The sequence below is a fragment of the Mya arenaria genome, chromosome 3, assembly GCF_026914265.1.
Source record: "Mya arenaria isolate MELC-2E11 chromosome 3, ASM2691426v1".
NCBI classification, from domain to species: Eukaryota; Metazoa; Mollusca; class Bivalvia; order Myida; family Myidae; genus Mya; species Mya arenaria.
The window spans coordinates 58036070-58057765 of NC_069124.1; the positions used below are offsets into that span (position 1 = coordinate 58036070).

The 21696-nt window shown below is 34.6% G+C and overlaps 1 protein-coding gene across 12 annotated transcripts in view; it reads right to left on the reverse strand.

Moving 5' to 3' along the window:
• Positions 1-6059: 6059 nt before the first annotated feature.
• The window catches only part of LOC128227682 (F-BAR and double SH3 domains protein 2-like), a 52159-nt gene continuing 36522 nt past the window's right edge, over positions 6060-21696 (reverse strand). For 2 of the 12 annotated variants that reach the window (XM_052938444.1, XM_052938435.1), the window contains 9 exons: positions 19844-19956; positions 19265-19414; positions 18963-19046; positions 18040-18181; positions 17346-17606; positions 16409-16608; positions 14999-15122; positions 12665-12708; positions 6060-11047 (listed from right to left, as the gene is read on the reverse strand). In XM_052938444.1, coding sequence (XP_052794404.1) covers positions 10919-11047; positions 12665-12708; positions 14999-15122; positions 16409-16608; positions 17346-17606; positions 18040-18181; positions 18963-19046; positions 19265-19414; positions 19844-19956 — 1247 coding nt within the window. In that variant the 3' untranslated portion in view covers positions 6060-10918. Of the gene's footprint in view, positions 11048-11638; positions 11686-12664; positions 12709-14312; positions 14420-14998; positions 15141-15874; positions 15891-16408; positions 16609-17345; positions 17607-18039; positions 18182-18962; positions 19047-19264; positions 19415-19843; positions 19957-21696 lie in introns of those variants that run through there. The other 10 variants (XM_052938434.1, XM_052938433.1, XM_052938438.1 and 7 more) reach the window with 9 other exon arrangements.

A 21696-nucleotide genomic window follows, 5' to 3' on the forward strand; every position in this document is an offset into this window, starting at 1 on the left:
TGATGTGCGCTTTAATTTAGATAGTCCTTCAACATTCCATGACGACACACGGACACCGCCCTCTCTGCACTCCTATTTCTGAACTTCCGGTTCGTACAATTGTCCGTTAATAAACAGCTTGTCCACTTTAAGTATAACCTTCTTCCCCTCGGCCTTTGCCTTTCGAAGAGCGGACCCCAGCGCTTTCCGATTATCAGCAATATCTTTCGGGAAGTGTTGGCTCACCCCAATAGGTTTGTTTACAGTATTACAGTATATGCAGAAAAATGCACTACATGTAGGGGGAACTAATTGGCATAGCATCTCAAACTACAAAACAATATTAAAAAAAAACACTTTGATATAATTAAGAAAAGTAAACAAAATGTGTACTATTCTTTTCATGTTAATTTTAATTCAATAAAGTACAGTATTTCTTAATCAGAAATCTAGACGATTCAACAAACTTTTTCAAACTCATAATTTAATTGAAAAACAATTTTCATCCAAATTAACTAATTATTCTAGTTCAAACTGTGAAATCATATTTCAAAATGGTACTCCTTAATTACCAAGACCCAATTAGGGCCTCAGTTTCATGAAATGAGCTACTTCCTAATTACTGTTAATAACAATCCTAACTAATAGCATTGGAGCAATGCTAAACATCATGAGAAGCGAGTATTAATCAATATAATAATACATTCTTATAAAAGTCTACCTCAGATATTATTTTATGTCATCAAATATCGAGTCAAGATTTGAAAGGAAAACAAGCAAAGAGGTAAGAGTGAAGAATTAGATTGATGTAATAAAAATAATATGAAGATTGTAAAGAGTCTTTAAACAAAGATTATTTTAACATAATTTGTGTTTAAGCACAAGTTGTGAAAAAAAGAAAAATGGATGATCAGTAGCTTAAAGATGTCCAAATTCAAATAACAAAGCTAAAACATATTTTGCAACTAACTCAAGTGCTATACACTAAATTATTAGCAAGTTCATAAAAACGACAAAAACAACATATCTTACATTTGTGGAAAGGACATTAAAACCACGATAAAAACAGTCATATGCAAAACTAGTGTAAATCTTGTGTCATACATAGCAGAACTACACCTAAACATTTCAAGAAGACATGATTGTAGCAGCTAGATGCAGTGGTTCATGTTACCCGGTACTTGTGTGTGCTGATTTTTTCTGCAACATAAGCACATGCCTGTGCTGGAAAATATGGCCATCAAACAACACTCCAAGAAGACATGATTGTAACAGCTTGATGCAGTGGTTCATGTTACCTAGTACTTGTGTGTGCTAATTTATTCTGCAACATTAGCACATGCCTGTACTGGGAAATTTGATCATCAAACAACATTTCAAGAAGAAATGATTGTAACAGCTAGATGCAATGGTTCATGTTACCTGGTACTTGTGTGTGCTGATTTATACTGCAACATTAGCACATGCCTGTGCTGGAAAATATGGCCATCAAACAACATTTGAAGAAGACATGGTTGTAACAGCTAGATGCAGTGGTTCATGTTACCTGATACTTGAGTGTGCTGATTTATTCTGCAACATTAGCACATGCCTGTGCTGGAAAATATGGCCATCAAACAACATTTGAAGAAGACATGGTTGTAACAGCTAGATGCAGTGGTTCATGTTACCTGATACTTGTGTGTTCTGATTTATTATGCAACATTAGCTCATGGCTGTGCTGGGAATATTGGCCATCAAACAACATTTCAAGAAGACATGATTGTAACAGCTAGATACAGTGGTTCATGTTACCTGGTACTTGTGTGTGCTGATTTGTTTTGCAACATAAGCACATGCCTGTGCTGGGAAATATGGCCATCAAACAACACTCCAAGAAGACATGATTGTAACAGCTAGATGCAGTGGTTCATGTTACCTAATACTTGTGAGTGCTGATTAATTCTGCAATATTAGCACATGCTTGTGCTGGGAAATATGACCAATAAACAACACTCCAAGAAGACATGATTGCAACAGCCAGAAACAATGGTTCATGTTACCTGGGGCATGTGTGTGTTGATTTGTTGTGCAACATTAGCACATGCCTGTGCTGGGAAATATGGCAATTAAACAACATTTCAAGAACACATAATTATAACAGCTACATGCAGTGGTTCATGTTACCTGGTACTTAAGTGTGCTGATTTAATAGACAATATTAACACATGAATGTGCAGGGAAATATGGCCATCACATAATGTTTCAAGAAGACATGATTGCATCAGGTAGATGTAGTGGTTCATGTTACCTGGTTCTTGTGTGTGCTGATTTATTTTACAACAATAGCACATGCCTGTGCTGGGAAATTTGTCCATCAAACAACATTTCAAGAAGACATGATTGTAACAGGTAGATGCCTTGGTCCAAGTTACCTGGTACTTGTGTGTGCTGATTTATTCTGCAACATAAGCACATGCCTGTGTTAGGAAATTTGGTCATCAAACAACATTCCAAGCAAACAAGACTGTAACAGCTAAATACAATGGTTGATGTTACCTGGAACTTGTGTGTGCTGATTAATTCTGCAAAATTAGCACATGGCTGTGCTGGGAAATATGGCCATTAAACAACACTCCAAAAGGACGTGATTGTAACAGCTAGATGTGGTTCATGTTACCTAATACTTGTGTGTGCTGATTAATTCTGCAATATTAGCACATGCTTGTGCTGGGAAATATGACCAATAAACAACACTCCAAGAAGACATGATTGCAACAGCCAGAAACAATGGTTCATGTTACCTGGGGCATGTGTGTGTTGATTTGTTGTGCAACATCAGCACATGCCTGTGCTGGGAAATATGGCAATTAAGCAACATTTCAAGAACACATGATTATAACAGATAGATGCCTTGGTCCATGTTACCTGGTACTTGTGTACAGCTAGATGCAGTGGTTCATGTTACCATGTACTTGTGTGTGCTGATTTATTCTGCGACATTAGCACATGCCTGTGCTGGGAAATATGGCAATTAACATCATTTCAAGAACACATGATTGTAACAGATAGATGCCTTGGTCCATGTTACCTGGTACTTGTGTGTGCTGATTTATTCTGCAACATAAGCACATGCATGTGCTGGGAAATATGGCAATTAAACAACTTTCTGAGAAGACATGATTGTAACAGCTAGATGTGGTTCATGTTACCCGGTACTTGTGTGTGCTGATTAATTCTGTAATATTAGCACATGCTTGTGCTGGGAAATATGGCCAATAAACAACACTCCAAGAAGACATGATTGCAACAGCCAGATACAATGGTTCATGTTACCTGGGGCATGTGTGTGTTGATTTGTTGTGCAACATTTGCACATGCCTGTGCTGGGAACATTTCAAGAAGACGTGCATTTAAATCTAGATGCAATGGTTCATGTTACTTGGTACTTGCGTGTGCTTATTTGTTCTGCAACATTAGCACATGCCTGTGCTGGGAAATATGGCCATCAAACAACAATCCAAGAACACATGATTTGAACAACTAGATGGAATGGTTCATGTTACCTGGTACTTGTGTGTGCTGTTTTATTCTTTGACATTAGCACATGCCTGTGCTGGGAAATTTGGCCATCAAACAACATTTCAAGAAGACATTATTGTAACAGGTAGATGCAGTGGTCCATGTTACCCGATACATATGTATGCTGATTTATTCTGCATTATTAACACATGCCTGTGCTGGGAAATATGGCCATCAAATAACATTTCAAGAAGACATAATTCTGACAGGTAAATGCAGTGGTCCATGTTACCTGGTAATTGTGTGTGCTGATTTATTCTTCAACATTAGCACATGCCTGTGCTGGGAAATATGGCCATCAAACAACAACCAAAGAAGACACGATTGTAAGATCTAGTTGCAGTAGTTCATGTTACCTGGTACTTGTGTACAGCTAGATGCAGTGGTTCATGTTACCTGGTACTTGTTTGTGCTGATTCATTCTGCCACATTAGCACATGCCTGTGCTGGGAAATATTGCCATCAAACAACATTTCAAGAAGACATGATTGTTAAAACTATATGCAGTGGTTAGTGTTACCTGGTACTTGTGTGTGCTGATTTAATTGACAATATTAGCATATGCCCGTGCTGGGAAAATTGGCCATCACACACTATTTCAAGACGACATGATTGTAAGAGCTAGATGCAGTGGTTCATGTTACCTGGTACTTGTGTGTGCTGATTTATTATGTAACATTAGCACATGTCTGTGCTTGGAAATATGGCCATCAAATAACATTTCAAGAAGACATGATTGTACAGGTAGATACAGTGGTTCATGTTACCTGATACTTGTGTGTGCTGATTTATTGTGCAACGTTAGCACATGCCTGTGCTGGGAAATATGGCCATCAAACAACACACTAAGAAGACATGATAGTAACAGCTTGATGCAGTGGTTCACGGCATATGCTTGTGCTGGGAAATAAAGCCATCGATCAAGAAATCAAGAAGATATGTTATTAGAACAGCTACATTTAGATGCATTGGTTCATGTTATCTGTCACTTGTGTGTGCTGATGTATACTGCAATATTAGCACATGCCTGTGCTGGGAAATATGGCCATTCATCAATGGTTCAAAAAGACATAGTATTATTGTGACAGCTATACTGATTGGTTTATGTTACTTGGTACTTGTGTATGTCGATTTATTGCTCAACAGTAGCATATGACTGTGCTGGAAAATATGGCCATCAAATAACAATCCCAGAAGACAGGATTGTAACAGCTAGATGCAGTGGTTCATGCGTTTATCAAAGTGCTTTACATGACTGAAACGTTCCATCTCACAGTGTTTGTTCCCAGTGACTACGCATTACCCCCACCCCCCCCCCCCCCTTCATACACACGACAAAACCCCACCAAAAACATGCAGCAGATGGTGTTTCGTGAGCAGAGATAAACATACAGCGGCGTTTTGGACACAACCTTTCCTCAGTTTGCATACCGTTATCTTCAATGATAGTTGCGTTCACTAAATACTAAGAACGGTGAATTATTATCATTGATTTTTTATTGAAAAAGCGGCCGATGCAAATGGGAAATCGTGTCTGCTGGTAACGACTTGTTCTTTTCGTGACTACTCTGTTTAGTACTCCAGCTTATCACAGTATACATGTATGTTTTTCAGTTATCATTTTATACACCAAGTGCTTTTGCTACATTGGCATGAGATCGACTGCACCTCCGCTAATATGCCTAGACGTAAGTAAATATGCTCGACGGCTTCAATACAAAATGGCGTACAAGACCAATTAGAGCGAAAAGTTCCTCCACAGCTCATAATCGTCACTTAAGGCGAATCTCCACACTGGAAACGGAGTTGCTTACATCCTTGATTAAAAATCAGTTACCTTATTTTGGTACTTCTTCATTCGAGTAGTTTTAATGTAACACATGGTAGTTGTTCCCCTTTTGGTTTCAGGGATATGTGCACATTAGTTTCATTTCTTACCACAACATATTGATCAAGTTAACATTCTAACCAAGTTTGATGACGATAGAAAATGTGGCATCTAGTGTTAACATGTTTTTTTTATGATATATTTAGTTGACTTATTGTTTGACAACGGCGTCTCATATTCATATTTTACACAAACATATATAGCATTGACCTACTGTTCTTTATTTATTACTTAATCTTATAACCAACTTTTGATCTGAAATTACCTATATTTGAAATGGACACAAAACTAATAAAGACAATCATTCTGACCAAGTTTTATCAACATTCAATGTGACATTCTTAATATGAACAATGTTTTCCGAACATTAAACCTACACTTACTTACGTGGCTTCTCGTATACAGTTGTACAAGTAGTTCTCGGACAGGAGTAGTTCTTGGAAGGTAGCATCCTTTGTTTTAAAAGAAATATATCGAATGTAGTTAACATTGGGACGCCCATGAAAATCAGGTTGAAAGTAATGCTGCTAAGTGCTTACTTAAATGGGGCAGTAACAAGCATTGACCATAATTATAATACTTGTAAACACAGGGCATGTTACTTTAAAGTGTATCAAATGGAAAACATATCTTAATCTGCACATTTATTGTATTTTATCACAATATTTCTCACATAAATGTCTACAAAATTCAATGTCAATGTGCCAACAAACACAAAAATGTTTCCTAAAATATCACAAAATAGTAACGAAAACATTAAAACCACGATAAAAACAGTCATATGCAAAACTAGTGTAAATCTTGTGTCATACATAGCAAAACTACACCTGAATATGTTTAAATATGCCCCTTTTTTCTCAACTAGAAAAACACGCCAAGATTTTGGCATAATATACTTGGCAAACTGATATTTTTCCCAATAAATGAGATTCAATAAACACTAAAACATAGAACATACTGAGAAATTGTAAGTTTACCAGTCTTTATAATCATTTTTATTTCTACATTATCAATAACCTTACCAGACACTTTTAACCATTAAAAATGCTCATCATATCATTACACAATTAAATCTTTTTGTTTCGGTCAATATGTAGTTTTGCAACGTCAATATTTATTTTTGCAACATCAATATGTAATTTTGCAATGTCAATATTTATTGTTGCAACATCAATATATAGTTTGCAACATCAATATGTAGTTTTGCAATGTCAATATTTATTTTTGCAACATCAATATGAAGTTTCGCAACATCAATATAAAGTTTTGCAAGGTCGATAATTATTTTTGCAACATCAATATGTAGTTTTGCAACGTCAATATTTGTTTTTGCAACATCATGAATTTAAAGTTTTGCAACGTCATTATTAAGTTTTGCAAATTTACTTATTGACCAAAACAGAAGACTATAGTTGTTTTTCATACTTAATTTAAATAAATAATTTGCAAAGGGAAGAACATATGCAGTACTGTGCATTATAATTTTTGCACCAAATAGATCTAATGACAATGTGCCTTAAGTGTGTTAAACCTACATTAAGTATCAATATTTTACCTGAAAAAATCTTAAATCCCCTTCCTTTTTATTCTCTTTGTTTAGTTGTCATTGCTTCCCAGGTTGGAAAAATAATTATAAAAGTAAATGAGATGGAAACTGACTTCTATAGAAACACTTTTCTACAAATCAAAATTGTGTTTCCATATTAAGTATGATCCTATATTATACCTTTTTTCAATGTACAGATTAAGTATTCATCTTCTTAGTGAATGTGTCCTACACTTTTGATTATTCAACTGATTAAATAGATAATACAATAAAAGATTTCTCATTAAGCAATATTACGCTTGTCATACACTTGTAGTACCCTCCTTGATAGGAGGGTCCTAGTTTCAAGAAGTTGTTTTTTTCACAAAATAGAAAAAGCTCAATGCAATGTTATTAGTTTTGCCAAATATACTGATCATAAAAAGTGATCAGTTCCAATAAAAAAGAGTTATTACACGAGACCAAAAAAATGTAAAATGAAATATTATGTCAACAACCATTGTCTAAATAAAATATCCTATAAAATATACAATATACAATTATGTCTCTAAATAGATGAATTTCTAAAATGTATAATGTTTACATGTACACATTAAAATGAAATAATGAGCTACTATGCATAGATATTCTAAGATTATGTGTAATAACACTGCTACATCATACCATGTACACAAATATACTGGGAATATTGTAAATCTGGTCTCATACTTAAAAAGCACAGCAACACAAGACCCTGTACTTCACTGGCAGATCCAGAGCATGAGCCCCCTTAAATCATTCAAGTTTACTTTTACTTCAATATAGGAGAAAAAAAGTAATAAAATATGCCCAAAGTGCACCATTGCAACTAGTTATTGTTAAATATTCTTGGGGAGTACCTTCACCCTCCACTTAACAATTTTCTCAGGGAGGAGCCAGGTCAGATGATAACGCCCCTTTATAATGCCCCCTCTAGCGGCAAATCCTGGATCTGCTCCTATATGTTGTCATCAATCATAGGAATAATATGTATGAACATAAAAGACAATCAACCTTATATAATTATTCAGACAATCAACTTTAAATAATCGTCGATCATCGATTTTGTTGTTGTTTTTATTAGTCATACATACAGGACAAAAAAAATGTGATTATTGTGCTTTATGCTTTGTTGCTGTGCTGAAAACAATTATGTAAAACTTGAATATCAAGTATAAATAATAATGTACAATTCACTAAAACTACGGGTACATATGATAACACAAATTGAACTTATCAATGAATTTTGTACAGAGATCATTGACATAAATAATGCATTTCATGCTATCATAAATGATTGACTTTGGTGTTATTGCTTGGATAATATTTAAGGGCTCTTTCTGCTTTTATCTTGAATCTTTTAAAGGGGTAGGCTCACAAAGATTCATTTTGAGCCCCGTAAAATTGAAAGAATAAGAAAAACAATATTGCGCTCGACATGTTACGATACAAAACAGTAAAAGGTAAATATCAAAGATATTTAAAAAACACACTTTGTATGTGATTCTTCAAACATAGGCAAATTTTGAATGTTGGTGAAGGATGCGGTCACTTTGAAAAAACAATAAAAAAATGGTTCTCAAATCAATGAGAAATGGCAAAAATGCCACTATTTGACAATATGTACCTAAACTTCTACAAGAATTTCTCAAATCTCTGGTGAAAAGAAAAATAATTTTATTCATTTTTGAATTATTAAAGATTTATATTTGTTTATAACATACATTAAAATGGTCACAATGGGGTTAATTGTTTTTCGATCTGCCTTTGTGAGCATACCCCTTCATCGAAAAAAACATATTTAGTAAAGTTAGAATATATGCTACCTGAACAAGGGGATCTTGTACATGCACCTTACACACAGTTCACAACATTGCTTTACATAGAAATCTAAAAAAGCAGTACTGAAATTGCTTGACTAGAATACATATGGCCATTTTGGCATTTTATGATAACTTACAATTTAAGTAACATACAATGTACAAGAAACTCTGCAGCACATGGAATGTGTGCAATTTGCATTTCAACTAAAACTATTAAATACAACTACCTCCTTCTGTTAATGATCATATTATGTCATGGTAATCTTTAAAGCTATTTCAAAACACTAAAACTGACAGATTGTAAATGTAAACAACTTCATTCTGTTGTGCTAAAACCAATGTATTTGAAGTATTCAAACAGCAATAAACTGTTTTGCTTTAAAATTAAATAAAATCAAAACTAATGTGCTATGATAGATTTGTCGAGATACATAAACATTAGTTGCAAATGACTTATTAAAAAAAAAATCTTACAAATTAAAGAAGGTCAATGGAGGAATTTATTGACCCCGCTGGAAAACTTACTGCATTTACTATCAATCTTCAATGTTAGATAATACATGTATTCTAATATGATAATATACATAAAAGGCAAATTATTTTTTAAAATTGACATACAGTTCAAAATCACAACACTAAGGACTATGTATACTAGTTGCTAGAAATGCCTTGTACTTCACCACCAAAAGTGCTGCAAGACAAACAACAATGCTTGTGTGTGCATTTTTTTTTGTTGTTTTTTCACCAAAATGACATAACCCAACAATTGTGAAGTCTAGAGCTGTGGACCTTGCTACACATGTAGGCATGCACTGCTTACCTGGTTACATGTGCATTTCTTGAATGGCTTAATAGCTATGGACAATGTTAAAATTTGGGCATGACGCTGCCCACAACACCAAGGCTCTGACAATACCTCCACTTGTTTTTCAATAAAACAGATGAGATAAAGCACAGTCGCATGGCATTTTCTTCATTAATTCATAGATAACTAGAAATCCCACATAATTGGTATCTTACAGATTTTACTGAAATTTATATATAGAGATTCTTTTCTTCTATTCAATCAGTAGAAATTAACATAGATAACAGATTTCAAAGCCACAGTGAAAGTATTTCTTTTTAACAAAAGTGTCAAACAATGGATGACAATGGTCCACATTTGATGTAAAAGAATAATAACTGGTCCAAAATAATTATGATCCAAATTGTATATTTGTCATGATTTTCAGTCATTACGTAAACAAACATTTCTTAAGGCAAATGCTTGTGCAAACTTCAGATAATAGCACTTGTAATTGTAAAATAAAAAGATATTTTCTGTGTAAATTAACAAAAATGCATAGTTGAAAGCACTTTAATGATATCTTAATGCAGTTATGCTGGCTTTTCCATGGCGTGGTTTCAACTTAAGTAGCCCTGTTTTCAAAAATACCGCAGGGCATTATATAAGCATTTTTGTTGTGCACAAATCCATCCATTGATGAGCCCATAGGTAAACCAATTAATCGATATCTAATAACGAATCCATTCCGTAATTCAAAATAGTTTTACCCACTCATCATATACTAAAGACTAACAATTAAAAACCTGTATGTTTAAAATCAAATTTTCTTTGACAATAATTTTTGCATGATTAAGACAGTGACACTACTCCATTATGAGCAGAATTATTCTATCAAAGCAAAACAATTATGCCTTATTACAAACATGTAATCGTAAAACTACAAACCTCACAATACACATGATATATATTTTGACAGCTAAATGCACTTTATATGACTAGATGAAATCAGCTCACTTCAGAGTCTGTTAAATAGTAACACATTAAATCTATTCAATATTCGCCTCACTGTAAAATTAACCCACACAACACTCTACAGTTATGCATGGCTAACTTATGTTACCAACACCATTGTTTGTTGTTTGGTCAAAAATTGTCAACAAACAATGTTGATTGGCTGCTTGGCATGTGCTTGACTGATTGCTGATTGGTTGACACTGGTCACATGACCACACAGTGGTTGACTACTTGTCACATGACTGACAAACATATTGCTGATTGGTTGACACTGGCCACATGACCACACAGTGATTGGCTCTTCACACAAAGGACTCCTCCCCATCATCATCATAGGTGGAATCATATCTGTCCACAATAATGTTTGGGCGGTTGTAGAATACATCATTGTTATGGTAGTTGTTACTTCCAAACCTCACACGTTTCTTATACTGAAACATAACATAACCAAAACATACTGTTACCGCAAAAAAGACTTATCAATAGCAACACACATTCAATGTTTAATTTAATCTCATTATGTTGTTAAAGATATAAGTTATGTGATGATATACAGATATATTTCCATAAAATAATTTCCTAAAATCTAAACTTCTACAAACAAGGAATTAAATGATAAACTGCTTTTGATTATAAACTCATGCTTGGTGTACAAAATAAAAAAAAAATAAGTGGGCTACTCTTGTTATTTTACATGCTCATGCAAGGATACAAACAAATAAAGTTAAAATAATGTTAATGCTCTCTTGTAAAATAATAATTATTAGAAATAGGGTAACACCACAAATATTAATCACCATGTGTTGTCAAAGAGTCAACAGCCTCAAGACTTACACGAGGGACATGAAACAAAAGCTATCCCATTCCAGTCAATAAGTAAATGACCCAAAAACATAGGATTATTTTGCCTAGTTAATAACTAAACCAAAAATTCAAACAAATCATTTGGGTGTTTAGACGGCTAAACCAGGACTGTGGAACAACAGTTGAACTACACAAGGGTCTACATAACATGGAAATACCTTGCATCTATAGTCTACACGATAGACTCTAGCTCAGGATCCTCTGACTATTATAACAAGAGATTGAATAATTGTCAACAATCGTATAAACGTTTAATATTGAACAGTTGCATTTACTTTTTAAAGCCTTTCCAGCACAAAGCCCTGTAAAAAATATTGTTTCATTAACAGGTTTTTGTGCTTGAAATAACCTTTTGTCAAGGATAACAGTATTTTTCATATTTGCCGTATATTTATTTCAGTAATGAGTCAGCCTTAACTGATATTAAACTTGGTGGATCTGTTGATTTAAACAGCCAGATGACAAAAGATCATCCAAATGCTTAAGAATATATTTTTTTCCCAAATGTGAAAATAAAATTCTTACTAATTCTTGTCCATTTCTAGACAAAATTTGAATTCCCTATTTTAGTCAAAAAGACACATTAATCCATATCAAAAGGTCTTGGCCCCCATTCTAAAATAGCGAGAGAGAAAAACTGGCACGGTTGACAAGGCATATTAACATACACACGCTTACAAATGAAAAAATCTGAAGGATTATCATGGCTGTCATCAAATGCAATGTTAGTTGGATAAACATCAAATACAATGTTAGTTGGATAAACATAATGGTTATATCATTGTAATATTAATGCAGTTAAATGCACATATGATTACACCTTATTACAAGATAAGACATATTATTTCATTATATACATTCTGTTAAAAAGATGTTTTTATGCAACACAATGCTTAGGACTTGTTTTTGTGGATACTGTAGTAATTATGGTCCGCGCTAAAGTTTGCAACAGTAAGATGTCTTGCCTCTCTGGTTCCATTCTGCAATCCAGAGGAGTAAATGTTGTACAGATGTATTTCAAATATTGACTGATTTTTATATGGAATAAGTCCATAGTTTAACTATATATTAACCATTCTATGTCATAGGTAGGACCATCCAACTGTTCTGCCCTGTAGCACAGACCATAACTCGTCCATAGTTCACACCAAAACCTGTATAAAGAACTAAGGGAGACAACCCACCTGTTCTACAGATTGTACAGAGTTATCTTCTACTGGGTCTGCACCTGAAACATACAGGATACATTAAATATAGTACACAATGGTCACATCGTAGTTTAGTTTATATTTCAGGCTGACATGAATCACTCTGTCCAGTTTTCAGGCAGAAATCAGTATTGTTGACCATTCTAAGAGTCAAAAAAATACATGCACTTGGTGTGGATGAGTGGCAAGACACCAACACTGCTAGACCATCAAATAACATAACATACTTACATCTTAATGGAAGAACTGGTTTTATATTTATTATTAAAGACTAATTTAATTTTCGTGTATATTTTTCTCTATATAATGTGCATGATTTTGAAATTCAAAACAAGATCAAAACAAAATGTTGAATGTGAAACCATTAATATTGAAAACCATTGTTAGTCTTTATTATATGATAATGTTAATATTGTTAACCAACCAACCAAACTCGTAGTTATTGAGAGAATGTAAGGAATAACAAGTAATAAGTTAAAATACATAGATTAAAAACAGATATGATGTATTTTTCACTGCAATGTACTCTGATATACCGTTTTCTGTTTTTCAAGCAAGGTTTGCTGGCTGAAAAATGATACATGTGTTAGGTAAACATACTTCTATGCCCTAACATCACCTGCTACAATCTTGAGACTCAGTGATGAACATGCTGATTAGAATACAGATAATAGGGCTAGCAATGAGACGTGAAGACGATAACAATGACGACAACGATGACAAAGACTAAGATGACGAAGACGAAGATGATGGAGTTGATGAAGATGATGATGATGATGATTATGATGATAATAATGATGATAATAATGGTGATGTTAATGAAGAGAGTTAGAAAGATAACATATTGAAAGTAACATATATAATTCATTCAGAATAGCCATGCCCATGAGAGTTAGAGAGTAGTATGTGCTAATATAACATAGGAAAACATGTGCACATAAACCCATATCAAACACTACTGTATATAATGTGAGCTTGTTAGAAACAACATACATGTATAACACACTCTCACACGCAATGCATTTGGAATATTAACTTCTGTCATAGTACACTGTTACACAGAAAAGACGCCAAAAGACCACCACAAGTGTACGTCAATGCTAAGTGAGGGATAGAAACTTAATACGCTAGCTTTCATTTTAAACTGACTCAATATATTTTATGTAAATCCAAATATCCGCAAATACATTATTCCACAAAACAAGCCTAGAATTGTCAATACAAGCTACTGTTTTACCCAACGATAACAATTTTATGTACGATTTTGACAAGTTTACTTTTTTCTTGCATTTGTTTCATGGAGTGTCTAGTACCTTTAAAGTGTAATGTATATGTATATGATAAATATATATGATGAATAAAATATGTTTAAATCAATGCTCGTTGTTTATTTTCTATTGTTCAAGGAACATAGTTTAGCCAGTAATGGGTGTTGTTACATGTTAGTATCAATAACATGTGTCTCAAGTGAACATCTGTAATGGCTTTAGATCACCCATCCCCACCCCCATTCCTTCACAAGTTATCATTCCAAATGTGAAAGTGTGTTATCAGGGTATAAGCTATGTATACAAGTTGAAAACTGAAAAATGATAAATGATACATTGGTGTACGAATAAACTACCTAAACAGCAGATTCGTATGAGGAAGGGTTAACTTTTGGGTGTTTACGACTGCTGTACGAGAATTGGCGAACATGCACGGGTCTTGAGCTATGAGAGGTATGCCGAACTGAAAACAAACAGTGAAGGACAAAAAGTGTACATGAGCACTGTTGTACAAACAGAAATAAGATGGAAGATTGGAAAAACTTACATACATGTGAAACAAAAGTGTGAAATAAACTTTTACAAATGTTACAGTTTTGATGATAATTACAATGTGCTATCAGGGTTTTTTCGAAACGTTTCAATGTAAGTATTTATTGTTAGATGTCATATATTTATATAGAAAAAATAATGAGATTATTTCAAATCAAAGATACTTGTTTAACATACAAAAACAATGAAACAAAACACAAACTAAACTACCAGATCAAAGCAAGCAATGGTAAGTATGAAGAAAGGGAAAAGAATCTTCAGGGAAAAACCTACATGTATTATGCACATACCTTTAATTCATATTAAACATTAAGGACGGACATAGAAACTAACATTAAGGACGGACATAGAAACTAACAAACAAAATACACCAAAATGGTATTACATCAGTCAATCTTTCAAAAACTTGGATGAACAAAAATCTTCCAATTTCAAAAACAGGAAGATAAGCAACTTGCTCCACTACAAGCGAACTCCCATAATGACGTACCTGATCCATTAGTGATGGGTGTGATGGGCGACGGTGGGTGTTCCGACTCAGGTGTTGCTGCCGTGATTGTTACCGGGGGAGGAGGCATGTAGTCAGGCGGGGACTGGAGAGGGGAGGGGAAATCCTGAAAGTGGACAGTGGGCTGCATACGCTGTCTAGGAGTCATATTCATAAAGCATTTCTGTGAATTTTTCAAATATTCTTACTTTACTTGATCCTTAAAATCAAATATGTAACATAAAACACTAATAAACAATTCAGTAAAACACAAACCCACTCTAAATAGATAGACAGACATAGATGCCGCTCTCTGCTAATGTACCATTGCATAGACCATATTGTCTATAGCACTCAATAACAGCATCAAACCCCGGAACTCTTCTATTTTCTGAGTCAATGCAAAGTAACAGTTTTACAATTATTCGAGCCAAAGATAATAGCCAACAAAAATGACACCACAACTTGGACAATACTTTGATTATTTCTGTTCGAAGAGGAGCTAAAAGCGGTTCGTGCATGTGAAATATTACACTTCAAATGCTTCATAAATAAGACCCCTGCTGAACAAGGAAAGGATCTATTCAAATGATTCTGCAAGGCAAGTGAGGATGAAGTGCTATTGCTAGGACAAACAAAGGGTATGTAAATGGTCATGGTATGAGAAATTAAGTAGCTGGGTAATGCTGATCTTGGATTATTACGTTGGTAATAATGAATCGACATCCATACAATAGTAAGTTCAAAATGCAGAATAATCTGGAAAGTAAGGTGATGCAATATGAAAGCATTAGAGAAGTTCATCGCAATAAAAAAGACAAAGAACAGAAATATATAATTTTACATAAAAAGATAAAAATTGTAACTGTTGCCACTTACAGCTTTTAAATAAAACCTGAGAAAAAACATAATCATCTTACACAGTAAAAACAAGCCTTTAAAATATAATCTTAAGGTAGGAGGTATACATTTAAATAGTTATACAGTTATTATCTAGAACTTTTATTGTCAATGTAATATTTAAGGGACTTAATCACGTTTTATAGGGCAAGTCATCAGAAATATCAATTCTGTGTGTGAACAAAATACTTGTTTCAATGATAAAATTTCATCAAAAGTTCAAATTAGAGCGCAATTGAAAAGAATAATTTAAAAATGTACTGGAAATATATTTGGCCGGAAAGTGTTATTTTATGCTCGAGTTACAAAATAATACTTTTTTTTATTAAAGCAAGTATTTTTAAAGAGTAAGTAAAATAGGTCAATTTCAAAAAAGTTTTTAAAAAATGTTATCGTAATGAAATCTGTGAGTGATTCTGTTTAGGATGAACATCATGCATATTTTAGTTACTAAATATTATCGTCATTTATAAACAACTAAATGGACATATTCTCATCTGCAATGCACCTTACCATAATCTCAGGCTGTGAAAGTTCCTGTACTACGAGGGAGGGAAACACGCCCACTTTTCCGTTTGCCTCCCCCTCCCAGAAACCGTCATCTACGCCATTCTCATCTTTACGCAGCAGATGGATCAACGTCCCCTCCACAAAGGTCAGCTCCTCATCTGTTGTTCCTTCATAGTCGTATAAAGCTCGCACCCATATACCTTCTGAAAATTGAAAGCAATCATAATTCATTTAATAATACTTTTGAAAAATTGAAAGCAATCATGATCCATTTAATAATATTTACTTAAGTATGTAAGTAATCTGACTTTATTCAAGTCTTCCATACATTTTAAATACTCTCATAAGGACAACTTAGTAATGTTGCAGTATGTTAACTTTAACTAGGACACTGCAGGCATGGACCTCTCTGTTTTTCTCATTGACAATGGATTTAAGAGGAGTAACCAAACAAATATAGGACTTACTACAAATAATGTGTATCTAAGAAATGTGTACCAAGTCTAATGTGAAATCATAAACAGATCACACTTAAGGTGAACTTAACTAGACCCATCACATCTGACCAACAGGGTGAATATATATAGTGCACCCGCAATTCTTTTGCAGGACTCAACTGATTTTACACACTGGCAAGCACATAAACAACAACAAGGTGACATCAACATATTGACTTTCCTTGAAATGCAGATAAGATTAAATCTGTTTTACAATACCATAATTCTCATTCATACAAAACTAAAAGAATAGTAAGAAACTTAAAACCTTCTTAAACATCCTATGATTAATCAGTGTTCTTTGGAAAAAATAATATTGAATGAAAATCTCTTTCAGAAGCACAAAATACACCCAAAGAATGAAAAAACAGCCTTGTTTTTCCAGTATTCAATTTTTCTGATTTCAAATTTATAATCAATGATCCTGAAAGAAGTTTACAAACCTCCTAAAGGAAGATTCATATTCTCCATGGAATCTGTTGTCTGCTGCACCTCCATGTCACCTGATGAGTATGATGTCTTTTCCTGTGTGGGTGACTCCACAACAACGGGTGGTGGTGGTGGTGGGAAGTCCTCCTCCTCTTCCTCTTCTTCAATCTCCTGACTGATAGGAAATGACAAGGGTGTGGTCGGGGTAACCGGGGTAATGACGGGTGTAGAGGAACTCATATCTACATCATCCACGCTACTGTGAGTTGTTGTAGCTGCAACAAATAGACAATATGCTTTCTAGTTTACAATGTAACTAGAAAATCTAATGCAATAACCTCAGACAACAATGTAACTCTACAATCAGTTAAAATAACTTCAGACAACTAGTCTTTTCTTTTGATGTGTTATGATATTGTGAAATATTATTATTTCAATAGTTGGCAAACCGTGCACAGCTGTGTTAGAAAACAAACATCAACTACACCAAGGTTGTCATAATATCTTGACTTTACCTCATTGCAGACAAAATAGGAATAATGATAAATTTGGTACTCCAACCTTAAATCAAGATCTTTGCTTGGTCTTATGTATTTTGATATCATTAAAATTTTCAAACAAAACATGAACGTTTTTCTAACAAACACAACCACATTTCCAGAAAAACATAGTTCCTTAAAACTTCAATACACTTGTCACTTGACATACTGGTGCTCTCAGACACAGTCCTGCTCGCACGGGAGTGTGTCTCAGCAGACTGTTCACTCCCCTCTGCTGTGTCCGCACCATCCTCCGCCATCACAATGTAATTCTCAGGAATAAAGCCTATCACACCATTTGAATTCTTTGCCTGCAAATAACAATCCAGAATGCAATTTTTCAATGAAATAATCAAAATTATGTTAAAGAGGCATTATATGTTGATAAAGAAGTCATTCATCAAGTGTTTATTTCAATAAGCTATTCTTGTGTAGTGCTTAAAGGAACTCCTTCATGGTTTGTAAAATGCACTTTTTTATTATGAAATAAAGTGTAACAAATCTTTAGGAGTATCAAAACTATGACACTGACAGCATAAATCCTTCAACAAATTTAAATATATGCTGAAATATTGCCTTTGAAGTCCACAATTTTGAAATGTGTTACTAATGCCATTCAACAAAAAGTTTAAGCGTGATTGGTTGATCTACATTATAACGTGATGCTACCAAAATTTTCAATGAATGTTTAAATATCCATCAGCTTAGTATGAGTACCAGTGGGCGAGTGGATAAAGTAACGGTTTTCTATTTTTTTTATTGACTGTACCAATGGCATGAGTTTACTTCCCAATACAACCAGGTTTTTTCTTTTTATACTTAACTTGTAATTTTTTCTGCAATTTTGGTTATTGAAGAGTAAAATAATTATGATTAAAGCGTTTTCAAATGACTACCGGGAAAATTATTTTTGGCGCAAAAACATGAGCAAGTCCCTTTTATTTGCTTGAAATGGCAGGTTAAAATATTTAAATTACAGCAAAACAGTGTCTTTTGCTTGAGAACAATCTTAAAAACTACACATTGCAATCTTAGTTTTTAATTATAAGTTCTCCCCAGTGATAAAATATATTTGAGAATATTTTGCCATACCCTGACCCATCCATCTCCGTCACCAGCGGCAACAATCTCTAGCTCCTCATTCTCCTCCATGTCCAACTCATCTGGTTTACTTGCCTGCAATGTGGCAAATATAACAAATATGTCTAGAGGTGCAACATATAAACATGACTTTTTGTGTGGCTTCTTTATCATTATTTTGTTGTTTTTAGTTTACAATAATGTAAGCTAGTTTGCTACAAAAAAGCATCTATGGGTGTTGTCACACTTAAAAGGAGACCAAGTTTAAGTTTTTTAGAGAACAGCTAAATAGCGCTTAACATAAAACTACTCACATGGAAGTCATATATGGACCGACACTTGATGGGATACTGACTGGACCCACTCTTCAGTGAGAAATCTCCAACAGTGACGTCAAACGTCTCATCCATAAAATCATCATCATCGTCGAAGTGGGTGTACGTTGGTTCCTGATCATCTGTGACCTAAAAGTTCAAATTTAAAGACATTGAAGCTTATAATATTTTTTAACACAAATTATGCAAGAATTGCTAAAGCTGTTTTTTATCAAGTGCTATCAACCGCCTCCTATACAACGGTAAGTGAGCAGAGAGCGCTACCTAGGTCTATCTTTCTATTTGGATTCAGGTGAGTGCTTAAGTAGGAATCATTATCACAAGGCACTGTAAGGTACTGTATGGCGCTCTCTGTCTATGCAACTCAACCCAGATCTGTCCCGACCACATTAAAAAAATCCATTGATTTTAATCTAAGATGTTAAATTGGACAGTAAAATGAATTTATCAATGCAATAAATGGAATCGATGAGGCTGATTAAGGATAAGAGTAGGTATTGTGATCAATACTGCTTCAAGATTATGACATAGTTCATCAATTTTTAAAATTTTCCCTACCCCTGAGCCATCTGTTTTGACAGAGTTTCGACTGGGTGTCCGTGTGAGACTGCTCTCATCTTCTGCTGTCAAGGCCTCAGTGTTGGCGCTAGACAACCATTCATCAACCTCCACTGGGAAAAAAAGAAATATGAAAAATTCTAAATAGGTGTCCGTGTCTGACTACTTTAATCTACCCCCACGAGGGCCTTAGTGTTGGAACCAGACAACCATTGAGCAACCTCCACTAGGGTGATGACTTAAAACTTAAAAATTAAAACTAAATCAAAAAAAAAATTGCTGCATCTTTTTACTAACTCTAAAGCTAAAAGAAATATTGAATATTTAAGGAGATTTAATTGGGCAATAAACATTATTTTAAAGAAAGCATTTGAAAAAGTAGGTTATATTCTGACTGTGGTTATATGTTTTTACAATTACACATACACCAGCAGGGGCGTAGCTTCCTATAGGCCGTGTAGGCCGCGGCCTACACATTTTTCAGAAAAACCGAAAAAATAAAAATGCCAAATCTGCAATAAAAACTGACGGCATAGGAGGGTTAGGGGCTAAAATATGAAATTCCGAAAAATGCGCTTTAATATATCAGAAACCTGGTATTCAAATATATCGTTTTCCTTTCGAAAGTTGCATACCAGAAGTCTGCGCGTTTACGCCGTACATTAAACATTTCCAATCGGCTTGGTATAAGTTTGCGCTCGCTTTATCATTTGAAATTGTAAACGGTCTGGTGCCAATATTGCCGAACATAGTCCTACGTATCCTGATTTCGATAGTCTCACTTTGACTTCAATAGATAAAGATACCAAACGACAACTGCTAGAATGAACTTGGCAATCATGCCTCCAGTACCAGTTTCCACCCGAGTGTCCGAACTATGATGGACACAGTTAAGGACATTGGATTCTTGTTCAATTTTTCAGCAAATCGTCAAGCAGCATTTCAGGACGAGCTTTCTAGAGAAGTCGCAACGAAAGAGGAAATGAACCGGCGAACCAAGCTTCGCTCGTTATTTGAGACACGATGAATCAGTCGTGCGGACGCACTCGAAACGTTCCAAAATTTGTTTCTCGTAGTGGTCCACGCACTTGAAACTATAAATGAAGATGGAGACGAGAAGGCCGGCCAGTATTTGTCCGCTGTAATGCGCTTTGAATTCATTATCTCACTTGTAGTGACGCAACACATTGGGTACTACCGTGAACCTGACAAAACTTCTTCAGAGGGAAGGCAATGATCTACTACACGATGTTGAAGAAACAAACGTCATTGTCAAATTGTGCAATGACTGGAGGGCTGATCCTGATGTGTAGAATGGACTGTACATGAAAGTAACGGATATAAACTCAGGCTTCGACATTCAACCATCAATGCCAAGAAGAGTTGGTTGACAGAACAAAACAGGGCAAAACAGGGCAAATTCTGAGGTGCAAACACCATCTGAATACTTCAGGTTAACCTTTGTACAATGTCTTCAAAGACAGATACAGTGCACAACATTTATTGCCTTCAAAACTGGAAATTCTGCAGGACGACATGCTGCCATCAATGTATGCTGCTAAGGTCCCTGATCGCCACGAAACATTTGACACATTTAAAACAGAATGGAATGTGAGATGGAGTATGGCAGCCGCACGTTTATCTAGATTACAAGAGACCACGAAGCAGACCAACAAGGACCTGTATCCTAGCATATTTACAATATTCGAGGTTCTTCTTACTATGCCACCTACATCAACCTCTTGTGAAAGGTCGATTAGTGGAATGAAACGAATAAAAAAACTTCCTGCAAACGACAATATGAAGCGACAGGTTGTCATCCTTGACCCTAATCCACAGCCACAAGAGCATGA